The sequence below is a fragment of the Oncorhynchus masou genome, chromosome 21, assembly GCF_036934945.1.
Source record: "Oncorhynchus masou masou isolate Uvic2021 chromosome 21, UVic_Omas_1.1, whole genome shotgun sequence".
Lineage (NCBI taxonomy): Eukaryota > Metazoa > Chordata > Actinopteri > Salmoniformes > Salmonidae > Oncorhynchus > Oncorhynchus masou.
The window spans coordinates 22,851,392-22,869,577 of record NC_088232.1 but is presented as its reverse complement, the minus strand read 5'-3'; the positions used below and the strand labels follow the sequence as shown (position 1 = coordinate 22,869,577).

The 18,186-nt window shown below is 42.9% G+C and overlaps 1 protein-coding gene across 4 annotated transcripts in view; it reads right to left on the bottom strand.

Annotated features, from left to right (window-relative positions):
* The window catches only part of mgaa (MAX dimerization protein MGA a), a 35,588-nt gene that overhangs the window by 12,370 nt on the left and 5,032 nt on the right, over positions 1 to 18,186 (bottom strand). For 3 of the 4 annotated variants that reach the window (XM_064927797.1, XM_064927796.1, XM_064927799.1), the window contains exons 2-14: positions 15,360 to 17,497; positions 13,385 to 15,275; positions 12,290 to 12,377; positions 12,100 to 12,210; positions 11,762 to 11,887; positions 11,504 to 11,617; positions 9,113 to 9,861; positions 8,629 to 8,905; positions 8,253 to 8,404; positions 8,029 to 8,143; positions 7,300 to 7,862; positions 5,294 to 5,597; positions 3,709 to 4,008 (exon numbers count right to left, since the gene is read on the bottom strand). In XM_064927797.1, coding sequence (XP_064783869.1) covers positions 3,709 to 4,008; positions 5,294 to 5,597; positions 7,300 to 7,862; positions 8,029 to 8,143; positions 8,253 to 8,404; positions 8,629 to 8,905; positions 9,113 to 9,861; positions 11,504 to 11,617; positions 11,762 to 11,887; positions 12,100 to 12,210; positions 12,290 to 12,377; positions 13,385 to 15,275; positions 15,360 to 17,425 — 6,856 coding nt within the window. In that variant the 5' untranslated portion in view covers positions 17,426 to 17,497. The remainder of the gene's footprint in view (positions 1 to 3,708; positions 4,009 to 5,293; positions 5,598 to 7,299; positions 7,863 to 8,028; positions 8,144 to 8,252; positions 8,405 to 8,628; positions 8,906 to 9,112; positions 9,862 to 11,503; positions 11,618 to 11,761; positions 11,888 to 12,099; positions 12,211 to 12,289; positions 12,378 to 13,384; positions 15,276 to 15,359; positions 17,498 to 18,186) is intronic. The other variant, XM_064927800.1, reaches the window with a different exon arrangement.

Here is an 18,186-nt window from a genome sequence, read left to right as displayed (position 1 = left end):
CCAAGAAGGAAGTTACCCTACCTAAATAATGCAAAAGTTACATTTTAACTTCATTCATGAAGAGAGAATGCAGGAGACAGTCAACTAATAAAGCAGGCAGCGGACCATTTTGTGGTGCTGAAACGTAAAGCTGCAACTACAGCTCAAACAATAGGTGAACAGCGCCTGGTGCTGAGAATATAGCTAACTTGTTATGCTAACTTGAATAGAGACAAGGTGATTTTATGAGCGTGATCAGATCAAAATTATTATGTTATTGTCAATTAATTTATTATGTACTAATCAGATGTGTTAAAAATTTAGTTGAATTTGTAGTGTAGGCCAATTAATTGTGCTATTATTATATACTAATTACAGTTAGTCAGAAGTTTACATACACTTAGGTTGGAGTCACTAAAACTCGTTTTTCAACCACTTCACAAATTTCTTGTTATCAAACTATAGTTTTGGAAGGTCGATTAGGACATGTACTTTGTGTATGACAAAGTCATTTTCCCAACAATTGTTTACAGACAGATTATTTCACTTATAATTCACTGTATCACAATTCCAGTGGCCCAGAAGTTTACATACACTAAGTTGACTGTGCCTTTAAACTAGAGGTCGACCGATTATTCGGAATGGCCAATTAGTTAGGGCCGATTTCAAGTTTTCATAACAATCGGAAATCTGTATTTTTGGGCGCCGATTTGCAATTTTGTTTCCCTTTTATTCATTTAATCTTTATTTAACTAGGCAAGTCAGTTAAGAACACATTCTTATTTTCAATGACTGCCTAGGAACGGTGGGTTAACTGCCTCGTTCAGGGGCAGAAAGACAGATTTTCACCTTGTCAGTTCGGGGGATCCAATCTTGCAACCTTACAAAAACAATCAATCATAATCACTAGTTAACTACACATGGTTGATGATATTACTAGATATTATCTAGCGTGTCCTGTGTTGCATATAATCTGACTGAGCATACAAGCATACAAGTATCTAAGTATCTGACTGGGCGGTGGAAGGCAGAAGCAGGCGCGTAAACATTCATTCAAACAGCACTTTCGTGCGTTTTGCCAGCAGCTCTTCGTTGTGCGTCAAGCATTGCGCTGTTTATGACTTCAAACCTATCAACTCCCAAGATGTGGCTGGTGTGATCGAAGTGAAATGGCTGGCTAGTTAGCGCGCGCTAATAGCGTTTCAAACTTCACTCGCTCCGAGCCTTGGGGTGGTTGTTTCCCTTGCTCTGCATGGGTAACGCTGTTTCGATGTAGTGGCTGTTGTCGTTGTGTTGCTGGTTCGAGCCCAGGGAGGAGCGAGGAGAGGGACGGAAGCTATACTGTTACACTGGCAATACTAAAGTGCCTATAAGAACATCCAATAGTCAAAGGTTAATGAAATACAAATGGTATATAGGGAAATAGTCCTATAATAACTACAACCTAAAACTTCTTACCTGGGAATATTGAACACTCATGTTAAAAGGAACCACTAGCTTTCATATGTTCTCATGTTCTGAGCAAGGTACTGAAACGTTAGCTTTCTTACATTGCACATATTGCACTTTTACGTTCTTCTCCAACACTTTGTTTTTGCATTATTTAAACAAAATTTAACATGTTTCATGAGTTATGTTACTTGAGGCTAAATTGATTTTATTGATGTATTATATTAAGTTAAAATAAGTGTTAATTCAGTATTGTTGTAATTGTCATTATTACAAATAAAAAATTGAAATAAATTTAAAAATCAAATCGGCCGATTAATCGGTATCGGCATTTTTGGTCTTCCAATATTCGGTATCGGTATCGGCAATGAAAAATCATAATAGGTTGACCTCTACTTTAAACAGCTTGGAAAATTCCAGAAAATTATGTCATGGCTTTAGAAGCTTCTGATAGGCTAATTGACATCATTTGAGTCAATTGGAAGGTGTACCTGTGGATGCATTTCAAGGCCTACCTTCAAACTCAGTGCCTCTTTGCTTGACATCATGGGAAAATCAGAAGCAATCAGCCAAGACCTCAGAAAAAAAATGTAGACCTCCACAAGTCTGGTTCATCCTTGGGAGCAATTTCCAAACGCCTGAAGGTACCACGTTCATCTGTACAAACAATAGTACGCAAGTATAAACACCATGGGATCACGCAGCCGTCATACAGTTTAGGAAGGAGACGCGTTCTGTCTCCTAGAGATTAACGTACTTTGGTGGGAAAAGTGCAAATCAATCCCAGAACAGCAAAGGACCTTATGAAGATGCTGGAGGAAACAGGTACAAAAGTATCTATATCCACAGTGAAACAAGTCCTATATCGGCATAACCTGAAAGGCCGCTCAGCAAGGAAGAAGCCACTGCTCAAAAACCGCCATAAAAAAAGGCCAGACTACGGTTTGCAACTGCACATGGGGACAAATATTGTACTTTTTGGAGAAATGTCCTCTGGTCTGATGAAACAAAAATATAACTGTTTGGCCATAATGACCATCGTTGTGTTTCGAGGAAAAAAGGGGACTCTTGCAAGTCGAAGAACACCATCCCAACTGTGAAGCACGGGGGTGGCAGCATCAGATGGCATCACAAGGAAGGAAAATTGTGGATATATTGAAGCAACATCTCAAGACCTCAGGAAGTTTAAGCTTGGTCGCAAATGGGTCTTCCAAATGGACAATGACCCCAAGCATACTTCCAAAGATGTGGCAAAATGGCTTAAGGACAACAAGTAAGTCAAGATATTGGAATGGCCATCACAAAGCCCTGATCTCAATCCTATAGAAAATGTGTGGGCAGAACTGAAAAAGCGAGTGCGAGCAAGGAGGCCTACAAACTTGACTCAGTTACATCAGCTATGTCAGAAGGAATGGGCCAAAATTACTGCCAAAACGTTTGACCCAGGTTAAACAATTTAAAAGGCAATGATACCAAATACTAATTGAGTGTATGTAAACTTCTGACCCACTGGGAATGTGATGAAAGAAATAAAAGCCTAAATAAATCACTCTGTACTATTATTTTGACATTTCACATTCTTAAAATAAAGTGATTCTAACTGACCTAAGGCAGGGAATTGTTACTAAGAATAAATGTCAGGAATTGTGAAAAACTGAGTTTAAATGTATTTGGCTAAGGTGTATGTAAACTTCCAACTTCAACCAAATGTTATGGACCGCTGACTATTAGCTCGTAAATAAATTGGGCCCAAGGTCAAACCTAGTTGATGAACACTGGTTTATGATCACTATGTTTGATGTACAGTAACAAAATGACGTTCTACCCTGGGTTGTCCTGAACAGAATGTGCTGATGTCTTATATTTTGAAGAAAATTTGTCGCGCACCACGCATCGGAATGCACTCGACTCCATTCAATGTGCACCAAAATTAGGATATCCTTCTCTGAATTTCCCTGTGACAGCTTAACACAGCAAGATCGTAATGTATCATTTTGCCAGTCATGTTGGCAATAAAACACACTTTCAAATTATACCCACCTGACACAGATAGCAATTAATAAATGGACCGTTCTTTGGATCGCATAAAGTAAACAGTAATTCTGTAAAGATGGGGCTGCTAACATGGTTATGCTTTCCATACTTCTTCTGCAAAAAACATTATTTAGCCCTATCCATATAAGCCAATCCCCACGAGACTAAGGGGTTAACATACTCAGTCTTGCATGTGACAGAGCAGCAGTGCCTTGGCATTAATATCGTCAACTGTCAGACACTCACCCTTGTTGCGCATGACAAGGTTGGGGTTGAGGGCCTGCAGCTGGCTGAGGGGAACCAGCTGGATTAGCTGTCCGTTGGGGTTCCGGTATAGGGTGGTCCCTGAGGCACTCCGCACCGGCTGCAGAACCATCCTCCGCCCTGCTGCGAGAGGGGTCAGGGGGATGAGAGGGGTCGGGGTCTGGGACGTAGGAGGACACGCCATTCTGACAGCGTTACTGGTCCCTGGGTCAGGGAGCACCAGCATGGAGGGACTAGTAACCACTCCGCTGCTTGGGGAGGTCTTTGGAAGAGACACATCACCTAAAAAAACAAAGCTTTCTGTTTCTCAACAACGATGGAAAACAGCATGGATAAGAAGACGCACCACAAACAACCACGCACCGCACAGAACAATCACCACATCAGAGCAACCCAGGATGAGCTCAAGCACAGATTTGGGATATGGGCAAGAAGGGTGAAGATTTTAAACAGACCTGCGCTAGCACTATGTGTATGTGTCACGAGTCACGACCACAAACAGACAATATGAAAGTGGCAGGCCATGGGACCACTTTCAATGGAAGGCTGGGGAGTAAAGATAGCAGCACAAATAGATTAGATGGGCTCTCTAATAATGGTGGCAGGACTGGGTGTACCAGTGGAGGAACCGGCATAAGAGCTACCTGAGGCTACCTCTACCAGAGAGGTAGAGGGCACGGCAAGCTGCTGAATACTGCTCAACGACTGTGGAGGATCACTAGTGAGGAGCAGCCTCTGCCGTGAGGAGCTGATTTGGTTGACCACAAACCGTGTGAAGACCTTTCCCGCTGGGGGCAGGTTCGTCACTGTGGAGATGGCGGTAGAGGTTCAGTGTCCCGCGACTTGTGTACATGTGTGAATCTGTCATGAATCTGATACTGCTAACAAAATTAAATTGCTCTGAGGGAAAACAGATTTCTGCATCAGACTGAAAAACTAATTGTAATTGAACTATTAAAATGTTCTATACAGGATGGATGCCGATTGGCTGAAACAACATTCGAGACGTGTTTATCAGACAATATATCATGCAAAAAAAATACTTGTTTACTGTTCTCTGTAGGTAACTGGTTTATAAAAGGAAAAATATTCCAGTATTCCACTGCTTTGTGTCGTGCCTAAGAACAGCCCTTAGCCGTGGTATATCTAAGCAATAAGGCCTGAGGTCAGGTATATGGCCAATATACACTACAAAGGTATGTGGACACCTGCTTGTAATTAGAGCAGTAAAAATACATGTTTTGTCATACCCGTTGTATAGAGTCTGATATACCACGGGTATGACAAAATATTTATTTTTACTGCCCTGATTAGATTGGTAACCTGTCTATAATTGCAATACGGCACCTCGGGGGTAAGTGGTATAATGCCAATATACCACGGCCAAGGGATGTGTCCAGGCACTCTGTGTTGCATCATGCGTAAGAACAACCCTTAACGGTGGTATATTGGCCATATACCAAACCCCTCCGGCCTTATTGCTTAATTATATCACACCTCTTCGGACCTTAATGCTTAAATAGTACTATTATTCAAGGTACGATTAACAACAAAAAGTAGTTCTCACCAATGGACTTGGGGCCTGCAGCAACTGAAACGACAGAGGGAACACTGGTGGTGGTATCCATGGTAAGACTGGTGGTAGGAGTGGCTGTCAACTGGGCCGGTTGTCCCGTGGAGGACCTTGCATCTTCAGGGGTTTCTGAGGGGGGTGTGATGAGTTGTGATGAGACGGAGGATGCCATAGACGGCTCTGGACCGGTAGGCCTCCGTAACTTGCCCATGAGGTAAGCAGCAAGTCGGTTGGCTGGGTGCATGGCTCCCATCATGCCCAGTTGTAGCTTGGCATTGGGGTACGACCTGCCATTCACCTACAGATACACAGGGGAAAGTGTGAGTAGCAATGGACCATGTGTATTCTCCTCAGAGCTAGATATAGTGTGAGTCCCAAATGACAGCCTATTTTCTACAGTGCCTTCAGAAAGTATTCACACCCTTTGACTTTTTACACATTTTGTTGTGTTACAGCCTGAACTTAAAATGGATTAAATGTAGATTCTTTCCCCCACTGGCCTACACACAATATGTCAAAGTGTGGAATATAAAATGCAACATGTAAAGTGTTGGTCCCATGTTCCATGAGCTGAAATAAAAGATCCCAGAAATGTTCCACACGCATAAAAATCTGCTCAGATTTTGTGCACAAATTTGTTTTACATCCCTGTTAGTGAGCATGTGGGGGGGGGGGGGGTTGTGGAGGAGTATTTCTGTCTGTAATAAAGCCCTTTTGTGGGGAAAAACTCACTCTGATTGGCTGGGCCTGGCCTCCAAGTGGGTAGCCTATGCCCTCCCAGACCAACCCATTTCCCCAGTCGTGGAATCCATAGATTAGGTCCTAATGAATTTATTTCATTGAAATTGTTGTATGTTGCGTTTATATTTTTAGTCAGTATAATAAATAATTTAAATCTGAAATAAAATGATCTGTAAGGTCCCTCAGTCAAGCAGTGGATTTTTAAACAGATTCAACCACAAAGACCAGTAAGGTTTTCCAATGCTTTCCTGAAGAAGGGAACCTATTGGTAGATGGGGGCCAATAGTGACTTTAAAACAGTTAAGAGTTGAGCCTATACAGATTTTTTTTTAAATCCAAAACATGCATCCTGTTAGCAACAAGGCACTAAAGTAATACTGCAAAAAATGTGGCTGAACAATTCACTTTTTGTCCTGAATGCAAAGTGTTGCAGGATTTGCCACCAAACACACAACACGTTACTGAGTGCCACTCTCCATATTTTCAAGCATAGTGGTGTCTGCATCATGTTATGTGTATGCTTGTAATCGTTAAGGAGTTGGTGAGTTTTTCAGGATAAAGAAATAAACGAAATGGAGCTAAGCCCAAGCAAAATCCGGGAGGAAAACCTGGTTCTGTCTGCTTTCCAGAGATGATTTCCCCTCTCAGCAAGACAATAACCTAAAACAGATGGCCAGTTGCTTACCAAGAAGACAGTGAATGTTCCTGAGTGGCCGACTTACAGTTTTGCCTTAAATCTAATTGAAAATCTATCGAAAGACCTGGAAATGGTTGTATAGCAATCATCAACAACCCATTTGACAGAGCTTTAAGAAATTTGAAAATAATAAAAATGGACAAATATTGTACAATCCAGGTGTGGAAAGCTATTAGAGACATATCCAGAAAGACTAACAGCTGTAATTACTGACAAAGGTGCTTCTACAAATTGACTCAGGGGTGTGAATACTTACATTTAAAAATACATTTGCTACAATTTCTAAAAACATGTTTTCACTTTTTCGTTATGGGGGATTGTGTGTAGACGGGAGGGAAAAAATAAATATTTAATCCATTTTGAATTCAGGGTATAACACAACAAAATGTGGAATAAGTCAAAGGATAGGAATGCTTTCTGAAGGCACTGTAGTGCACTAATTCTGACCAGCACCCTATGCATTACATAGAAAATAGGGTGTCGTTCCACATCTATAAAATAGGAAAATGAACTGATCATCAGATGTGTTTTGGGGGGAACTCTAGGTATTTAAAATGCTTACCGTGACAAGTTCCTTGTCTGAAATTTCTGTCTGCTTTAGATTGGCAGTAAGGAGGCCAGCAGGAGAAATTCCTATTAAGAAAGGCAGGCCCTTCCATTTCAGACCCTTTTTCTTCCCCACAGCCTTGTTGTCCTGCTCTCTTTGCTTCTCCTCTTCGCATTGTCCTTCCTCCACCTCCTTATCATCCCCTCTCAGCTCCTCCATCTCCCCCTCCTCTTCCTCCACCATTTCTTCATCTTCCTCTCTCATCCATTCCTCCTCACTGTTTGCCTCCTCCACTCCGTCCGGTCGCGAGACCTGAGAGATATGTACCTTGTAGTGGACAGAGCAGCTCTCGCCGTCGTTCCTCAGGGTCTGAGACACGGGTTTGATGAGGTAGCCTTTGACCCAGAAGGGGTTGGTGAGGTGGTCCTGGGCCATGTGCTCACAAACAATCCTCAGCACCAAGTTCCTGTCCGCCAGGCTCCTCCACTTACACTCAGACACGATCTCCAGACGCTTGCAGGGCTCCGTGTACTGGGAACCGTGGGAGGACGACTTCTCTGACTTCCTGGAAGGGCTCACTACATCAAGAGACAAAGTCAACAGCCATTAGAAATACATTTCAGAGCAGGCTATGATTGTTGGATGCAACTAATTATTGACGTGGTTTATGGACTGATAGATATAAATCGCAGACAGATGTTTGGAATTAAGAAAATTATGACAAATTTGATGAAGTGAACTTACCTGGTGAGGAGTCTATTGGTTTGCAGTGGTTGTCAATGTCCTCAGGTCGGTTTGTGCTCTTGCTTTGAAACACACGCACTCTGGCACATGTCATGGTCCCTTCCTCCGCTCTCACCTGCAAAGAATACACCTTTAGAAAAGGCAGGGGGGTAAGAATATACATACCACTTTTACAGTGGTGTATCTAACACCTATGGATAGATAGACTCCCTTCTACGACGCACCACTGCTGGAGACTCTTCCTGTAATGGAAGCCATGGAAGACAGACTGGTGTTGGGGCGAAGAGGGGCTCCGGGTCCATCTCTCCATCGTTGTGCTTCCACAAAGTTCTCACACGCCGAGCTGGTTCTGATACTGTCTCCGCCTCTCTCAGAGCTGAAGTTAGAAAATAATCCGGTAAATGAGCAGAAATTAATACAAAATGTAATTTAATTGCAACATTAGGATGGACACATTTTGTGACTAGTGCATCAACGTATTTCATCTAATGTAGTATAGAAAAGTTGTTTCTGTATGGAAACTATTTTTTCAACTTTATTTATTTGAACCAGTCATAGATCTTCATAACTCGGTCGTTTTTTTAACTAGAGGACACTCACTATATGCCATCCTCATCCGCTTTCTCTTCTTGCTCTTCTTGGACTGGCCCTCTTCAGACGCACTGGAATCTGGTCCTTTTAAGTTTTTGAGCACAACCACTTTCTGCCTGAGGCAGCTGCAGCCAAATATACACTCAATCTTTCCACAGTGGGTAATACGACCGTCCTGTGCCAGGCTGGCACACACACAGCCCAGCCGGCAGAACGCATTGAGGCAGGGAGGAGCACTGCGCTTTACAATCTTAATGGGAGCTGCAGGATTCTCACAAACAAAGCCCTGAAGAGAAAAGAGGAAAGTAAATGCAGACAATTAAGTGCTAGTATGGATAATTTCTCAGGGATACCATTGTAGAGCTGGTTTAACACTCACAAAATAAGATCGAAGCTATTAATGTGCTCCAAAATGTCTATGCTCCATCATGTCAGACCCCAACAAATGAGTCAAATAGCAGATGTAATGGTGTATGGGTGTAACTGATCTTACCGTTGAAGTGAAGAGCGAGGTGAGGGCGACTGTTGCCCTGTCCTCTGTGATACAGGTCTGATGCTTTCCCTCCCAGACAACCCCATCCTCCAGATCCCTCTGTCTGAGAAAGGCCTTGGTCAACCCAGGAACAACAACCTTGGTCTCAGCAGCGGCAGACTCTGGCTCTGAGTCGCCCTCCACAGGAGCCAGGTCAGGGGGGGGTGGCTCTTCTACCTCTGGCCTCGACACAACAGAGTTTTGCGCTGGTGGAGGAGTCTTGACCCTCGGCTTCCTCTTAGTCCTTTTCACAGTTTTTATTGTGTCGTCGTGGGCGATGGCCGGGGCTGCGTGATCCATCAATGGCGGTGGCGCAATTTGTAATGGTGTTGGCGCAGAAGTTGGTTTAGTTCTGCTCTGCTTTGAGCGTTGTTTCTGTTGCCTTTTTTCAGATTTCTCAGATTTTTTAGGTCCTTTGGATGCGAGGGGCAGTCTATTTTTTTTGGATGGTGGGACAAAGGTGGTAGAAGGTGTCGGTGCCTGTTTCTTCAGCACACTGTCCAGGGTTCGGACGTAGCTGGTGCTCTTGGTGGGCAGCTGGTAGGTCACAGGGGTGACTACGGTGGTCTGGGTGAAACTGGCAGCTCGCTCGTCGATGAGTTTGCCTTCGTTAGCCAGATACTCATCCAACATGTCACTGCAGAAGGCCGACAGGTTCTTCGGGACCACATCTGAACTCAGGCCATCTTTAAAGCCTATTGGGCTACATACTAGAGTAAAAACAAGAAGATGGGATATTGCAGATACTGGTTAATGTAAGGCCTTTCTCAAGACATCATAGCCAGAGTATGTGAACAGAGCGAGAAAAGGAGAGTGCCCAATTTGACTGGAGCGTGGAGCGAGATTCCCAAAGGCTGGAGAGTCGGCCTCGCCCACTCCAATTTCCCTCCAGTGGCGCTCCCGTCACAAGCTCGAGCATGCCCGCCCCAGCATGCATTTGTAGGCTACTTGTGTGCTGCTAAAAGCCCCTTGCTTTAGCTACCGTCATGGAGTTCTCTAAATATTTTCATAAAGAATCTGATAAAATACACAGGTACTAAAACAAGGAAACTTACAAAGAGAGAGGGATTATCTACTTAATTGTAATGATTGGATGTCACCTGCTATACTGTTAGGTTACAGACCGGATGCCATTGTTCTACGCACATAATATGGAAGTTGTTACACGCTGGCTACATCAAACATCCACATAAAAATAATCATTGTGGAATCTGTAAAGACACTTATCCCAAAAGTATGATGGTGTACTTATTACTACGTGCACATGCTAAAAGAAAGGAACGAGGTGGATAGATAACTAAGTGTGTCACTGTAGCAAAGTCATGATCAACTAAAATCAGATCTCTTAAACATTTGGTTCATTTCGTTATCTATCCAATAGGCCATAATTGATTTTGGACCCTTAGACCTGGCATATTCACACGTTCAATGAGCTTTCCGTTTTGATTGGGTTATTTTGCCTAAAAAAACTTTAGGCATACCTATAGAAAAAATAAAACAGCATCTCTGCCCAGCCTGGCCAAAGGGGTGTTTAGCATCCCCAGTGGCTCTGCAAGTGTGGAGAGGGTATTCTCCGCTGCTAGCCGGCTGTCCAGGCACCATCACATGAGCCTGAATCCACAGACTGGTCAAACTTGTTTCTAAAAATTAATTCAAAAGGCACTAATAAGTCATGTTTCATTTCATTTGTATTTAATTCTAAGTAAGTCACAGTCTATATGCGCAATTTATAGACTATAATGATTTAATACAACGAAATGTTGTTTAAATACTGAGCACTTTATGTCCATAGCGGCCTATTGTGTCACACTCGCAAATGCTTCACAATGTATTTCTTTGTAGGTTAGTCTTGAAATAATTGTAATAACATAGCCTTAATAATTAATTTACATTCCTTCTTCGGGTCCCTGTCTGGCTCCTGACTGATTTAGAGTGGTTACATGCTGTTTAATATGACATCTAGCCTATTTAAAAAAGAATGTTAGCTTCTTACATTCAACTTTTCATGTTTATTCAAATACTTTTCATTCAAATCCATATGGTTTGGTTTCAATAGTTAAAAACCAATTGGTAGTTCCACGTAGTCACAAAAATGGGTGTTGGTTAAATTGTGATTTTAATGAATGGGAGCAAATTTGGAGCGGGAGGTTTTTTTCTCCTGTGAGTGTGGAAAGGACATGGAGCCGCTCAACTCCACTCACATTCTCCGGTCAGAGCTAAAACGTCAAGAATAAACAGTCTCAACTGTATCCCCTCTTCTTGTTTTGTCACCATTAAAGCATCATTCAATATTTCCGACAAAGGAGTAGCTAATCGAATCAGAAAATAAGGATTCTTATGTAAATATTATACCGTCAGGCTTGGAGGATGCTGAGGAGTCTGAAGGGACAATCTTATCTCTCCAGCCTTTGATTTGGGTGAAGTCTGTTGTCTTGCCCGTCCTGGAAACAAAGGGAACTGAACCACCTGGGGGGGGGGGGGTATCACAATTAACAATGTCTCCTTTTAATATGTATTAACTTCTCCTCGTAAAACCCTAAAGCGGTTACTGAACAAATACTCTCAACCATTTGTCCAAAACAGAAACTCTAATAACAAACGACTACTAACTTGGGGATGCCAATCCTGCAGTGCTTGGTCCTAAACATAGCATGGGTGGCGGTAGAGGTAGACGGACACCTAAGTATTGCAGGTCGATGACCAGAGTGGGATCCAGTAAGCTCATCTTCAGTCCAACTTCAAGGAAGACAGATGACAGGTAAGCGATCTTCAAGCGTAGACTATGCATCATGAAAAAGCATTCTACCATCATGAGTAGCATTAAAGATGACAGGAACACTGTCATGAAAAGCAAAGTGGGAACATTACCCATGCTAGTGTGCAAGTAAGTTGTCGAAAAATAAATAGTAAATACTCTTGTCATTCACTGCCATTTATTTTGATGTTACCTTCTTGCAGCACAGGATGAATGACCTGCCGATGCTTCATAACCTTCAGATCGTCGAAAAGAACCTTCTCGAAAGCAGCTATTCTTTCCTCTGTGGTTTCAGATCCTCCAACTGAAAGACACATTAGTTTAATAGATGTCACATAACAGCAGCTTGGGAACTTGATGGATCAAATTGTTGTTTTCTGTACCATTCTCTTTCGCCTCAGGGGTTTTCTCGGGTTGTGCGGTTGTCGTCTCACAAAATGCAGGCTCTCCTAGGTGGACTTCAAGTGCTTCCTGTAATTTATAACACTTTACTTTTTACATTTTATTTCACCTTTATTTAACCAGGTAGGCCAGTTGAGATCAAGTTATCATTTACAACTGCGACCTGGACAAGATAAAGCCAAGCAGTGCCACAAAAACAACACAGTTAACCATGGGATTGACAAAAGTCGTCAATAACACAATAGAAACATCTATATACAGTGTGTGCAAATAATTAAACATGTGACACTTTACTTGAAACCAATAGATATAGTGAATGCTTTGTTACTTGTTATGAGCACGTATAAGCCCTTATGTCTTATTGTACAGCTTATAATATGCTGTATTAAATTGTATGCTGTATTATATTGTACTGTATTGCATTTTTTTAAAATAAAGTATGGACTGTTGAAAACAAATTTTAAAAACTTTCCTTTATTCACTTTATAACAAATATAACCAAAGCAAGGATTTCCTTCTTAAAGATCTACTTGCCTCGTAAACAAGAACCGAGGAAACACAGGTGGCACAACATGAAATAACGGTAACACTTTACTTGAAGGGGGTATACATAAGGAATTCATAACCCCTTTCACATAACAGGTTTGGAGTAGCAAAGGGTCAACAGTTAGTGACAGTGAGCGTTGTGCATCTTCTCTGGTGATCTCTCAATTTGGCAGGATGCCACTGGGTAAACAGCCCTTGGAATTATCCAATTTAATGACAAACTTTTCTTTGAAAATATCCGGGAGAAGGTGGATCTGGTGTAAAGAGTGTACCTGGCCTGGATCAAGTTTTGGCCAAAGCACCAATTGTAATTGTCATGTTAAGACTTACATATTGCTCTCTGACAAGATAAACCAAAAACATGTGTTCTTAGGACAACACTTGTGTATAATTGTGGTACGAAGGTTGTTATGAATGACCTGTAACACTCAACGGGGTTGTAAACAGTTTCATAAAGGTGATGTGAATGCAAGTAAAGTGTTACCAAAAATGCTGACAGATGGAAATACATTTAACAATCTATGTGTTACCTTGGAGGTGAAAGAGACGAACAGCTGCTCCTCAACTTCCTCCAGGTTGGGCTGCATGGTGACATCTGTGGGTCCCCCAATCACTGGGAGTGGATCACTCTTGGCAGATTTCACTCCTGTTCTAGATCTCTTCTTAGATCTCTTGGGTTTAATGCTCTGGGTTGGCTGACTAGAACCAACTGGTAGAGTAGAACCAACTGGTACACTAGGGGTAATTAAAGTTGGTACATGAGGACATAGGACAGGAGCCGCCTCACTGCTTGGAAAGTCTTCAGTCATCTCAAGTTCATCAGAGATTGAGAAAAAGTGAGTGAGGTCGGCAAGTGAAGGGGTTGGTGACAATGGGTCGGGACCTAACGATGAAAAAGGAGATAACTGGAATGGGAGTGGAGACGGTGTAGAAGGGCGTGTTAATGGTTCATAATTGACTTGAAATGATGAGGCGTGGTCCAGGGGAGGTGAGGATAAGCCAGGGTCCAGAGCAAGTGAGCCAGGGTGAGAGTTAGATGAAAATGAGACTGCCTCAAAGGGTAATGGGTTAAGGTGAGCGGAAGGCAACAATGGGATAAAGGGTGTTGTTAAAAAAGGATCAGGGGCAGGTAGTGCTAACAGTGATGCATGTGATGAAAGTTCAGAGGAGAGTACAAAAAGGTTTGGGGACGGTAATTGTTCAAGGGTTGGGAATGACGAGGTAGGTACAGGTACGGATGGGGCTGGGACCAGTTTCAATTGAACAGGGGAAGGTAAAGGGGGCTCAAGATCTGGTAATGATGCAGGTGATGATGGCTCAAAGCCACCTAGTGAAGGGCCATGGGATAACAACGATGGGGTACACTCAGGTATCAAAGTGGCAACACTAGCTGTTGATGACAGCGCAGGGGCATTTGAGGGATGGTCAGAGGTAAGTGATGATAGGTCAGCCGGTAGGTTCAATGTGTCAGGTACAGGGGATGGCAGATCTTGGGCATGGGATGACAAGGCAGGGGCTGGTATTAATGAGTCAGGGGCTGGTAACAATGGGTCAGTGAATGGCGACATGAGGGGTGGAGTGGGGGATGATAGTGTAATGGATAAGGTAGGTTCAGCGACAAGTAACGACTGATCAGCAGTAAGTGATACTGGGTCAGCTTCTGGTAACAATGAGTCTGTGGCAGGAACCAAAGAATCTGTGTTTGGGAGTGAAATATCGGTGGGTACACCAGCATAGTCTGTGGTTTGCCCAGTGGGGTCAGTGGCTCGAACTACAGAATCACTGGCTGGAAGAACAGCATATCCAGTGGGGACCATTGCTGGACCAGTAGGGTCAGTGGCTGGGCAAGTAGGGTCAGTAGTTAGAACAGCAGAAGATGGGGATGAAGTCGAAGGCAAAGGAGATTTTGGTTTGGTCCTAAAAGGTCTGGATTTCGACTTCAACTGTTGAAGGTAGAGTGCAAGCAGGGGCAAAGGCACAGGTTGAGGTCGTTTGTGTGGTTTAGCCTTCCCCTGCTGCTGTTCATCAGAACCTGTCCTTTTTGCTTCAGAGCTCCCTGAGGAGCTTTGGGAAGCCTTTTGACTGCTTTCAACTTCATCTGCTGAATGGTCATTGATAGACACAGGGGTCTTCACAGGTTCCTGGGACTGAGATGAACAGAGGTGGTCCTTTTCACTGTCAATCGTATTCCCATTATCCTGGAGTCCCACCTTTGTAATAGTTTTCGACAACACGTCAGGAATCTGGGAAAAATTGTAATTCACAGCTACTTCCACAACTTCGCCTTTGGCAACCATGCCCTTAGTGTCTGTTTGCTCAACATTGCAAGCTGTATTGGTTATCTCCACATTGCACCTTCTTATTTTCAGATGACACTCCCGAATCAGCTCAGTGAAGTCACTTTGGGGAGGACCTTTTGTACTGTTCAAAAGATAAATGCAAAAGATTAGAAGTGCATTTTAAAGTAAAGAGCCAACATGCAGCTTACTGAACTTGAGAACTTACCAGGAACTTTGATCAGTGGACTCTTTCTTGCAGACTGACTTTTCACTGTCTGCAACTGTAGCAGTTTGAGCATCGGGGGTAGTGAGTCCTTGATCTGCTACTGAAGTCTTCAGGAAGTTGCGTTTTCCGCGCAAAGACTTTCGGGTATTTTTCACTGGCTTGCGCACCTTGGGGGATATGGTTTCATCTTTCTTCATCTTGGAGGGACTTGATTTCTTGCAAGTGCTGGGTGCATGATCATTAACACGTGACTTGTCAGATTCTTCAAGTGTAACATTTTGAGCATGAGAGCTGAGGAGTCCTTGATCTACCGCTGAAGTGTCTTTAAAGTTGCGCTTTGCCATCAAAGACCTCAGATTATTTCTAAGAGGGTTGAATTCCTTCTGAGATGTGGTTTCTACTTTTTTCAACTCATTGGAGGGACTTGATATCAACTTTGGAGTGCAGTAGCTGTGCCCAATAGAGTTGACCCAGGACTTGTCATTGTCAGCAAGTGAAACATTTTGAGTATCTGCGCTGAGGACTCTTTGATCTAGTGAGGAAGTGTCTTTAGAGTTGTGTTTTGCCATCAAAGACTTCAGGTTATTCAGGCTTTTCACAGGCTTGAGTTCATTGTTAGATCTGGTGTGGTCTTTTTTTGACTCATTTGAGGGACTTATTTTGACCCTGGACTTGTCACTTTCTGCAAGCATAACATGTTGAGTATCGGAAGAGAAAAGTCCTTGACCTGCTGCAAAAGTATCTTTAGAAGTGCGTTTCCCCATCAAATACTTAAGATTATTCAGGCTTTTCACAGACTTGAGCTCATTGGGAGATTTGCTGGGGGTTTTCTTCATCTCATTGGAGGGACTTGATTTCAGCATGGAGCTGGGTCGATGGCTGTTGACCTCAGATTTGTCACCAAATGTAAGGGTGACATTTTGAGCATTTGGAATGAAGAGTCCTTGATCTACTGCTGAAGTGTCTTTAGAGTTGCGTTTTGCCATCAAAGCCTTCAGGCCACTGAGGCCTTTCACAGGCTTGAGCTCACTGGGAGATCTGGTTTCACTGCCTGCAGGTGTAACATTTTGAGCATCCGCGCTGGGGAGTCCTTTATCTACTGCTGAAGTGTCTTTAGAGCTGTGTTTTGCAGCCATTAAATATTTCAGGCCATTCAAGCCTTTCAAAGGCTTGAGTTCATTGGGAGAGCTGGTTTCATTCTTCTTCAAATCATTGGAGGGACTCGTTTTCAGCTTTAGAGCCCAAGAGGGTCCACTTGCAAAAGGGTTGAAGTCTGCTTTAAACTGAGACATGCGTAAGTTCTGGTAGGCTGTTACGGCAAAGAACTCAGTCTGGGGAAAGGTGAAGGTTATTACGTCATGCCCATTGAGCTGAATATCCTCCGTAGGCATTTCAGCTGAGACCACATGGAGGTGCGGTAAGTACCGGTGCATTGGGTGCAAAATGACATTACCCTCCTGGTCCATGGTGTTGTCAGTGAGCTTAAGCTTGTAGAATGAAACTGGGTTCTGCATCCATTGGTGCCCAGAAGATGGAGAGTCTGGGTGGATGAAGATCCGTCTCAGCATATGGGCTTCTGCCTTTCCACTCATTTTCCAATTTTGCCCAGTCCACTTGTAACGTTTGTTGTCCGCTGGGTTGATATCCATGAGCAGATTGTACTTCTGGAAGGGATCCAAACCAGAGATGCGAAAGCGGCAATAAGGGAACATTCTCCGGCCTTGTTTGGTTACTATCATCTCGGTTTTGCATCTGAAGAACTCATTCCACATGTTGTTGCTGTCCAACATCACCTTGATACCTCTGCGGGTGCTCTCTGCTGGTAAATTCTCTGGTTGGTTATTAGAAACAACAGTGGAGTTCATTGTAAGAGCAACACCCATTGCAGAGCCTGGAGTGGATGTTGCGGCAATATTTGCTTCCTCATTGGCTACAACTCCACTTGCCTGCCCTGTTTTTAGGGCACCATCTAGGTCAGGGGGAGAGGCAGTCGAGTGCAGTGCCATGGGCGCAGCTGCCCCCTCCTCATTAAGAACCATTATTTTCTTCTTCTTGTTGGCGGCCATGAACTTGTCACGGTCTTTTTCGAGGGCAGGACGCCCTCTTACATCTGTCTGTCCATTTCTTCATTCTGCATCCTAAAACAAAAATAAAGCGATTTAACATGATAAAGATATAATAATGAATATCTGACATCAAAAGGCCAATCCACATTAAAAATAAAAGAGGAAAACAATTAGCAAATGAGTTACTGGGCTATTACCAATTCTCTAGCTAGCCAAATCACCTCATATTGCTACCTTACATTGACAGATCTCTAGAGTATTCTGGCATGCTAGCTGTTATCAGACATCCAGTCCTTACACTAATGCTAGTTAGAGCTGGCTGGCAAAACTACCTCAAACTTCCTTCATAATGGAGGCAGAGACATACAAATGGTATCTATGAGTCCACCTGATAAACAGGTTCATTGACAAAAATCACAAAGTATCCCTTTAAGCTTTGAGAGGGAACTATAACATTCCCCAGGGCAGAAAGGAAGATGTACAGTGCCTTATGTTACGTTACAACCTTATTCGGAAATGGATTGAATACAATTGAAATCCTCAGCAATCTACACACAATACCCCATAATGACAAAGCAAAAACAGGTTTAGAAATGTTTGCAAATAAAAATAAAAAACATATTTTTTTACAAAAGTACTCTAACCCTTTGCAATGAGCCTCGAAATTGAGCTCAGGTGCATCCTGTTTCCATTGATCATCCTTGACAAGTTTCTACAACTTGATTGGAGTCCATCTTTGGTAAATTAAATTATTGGACATA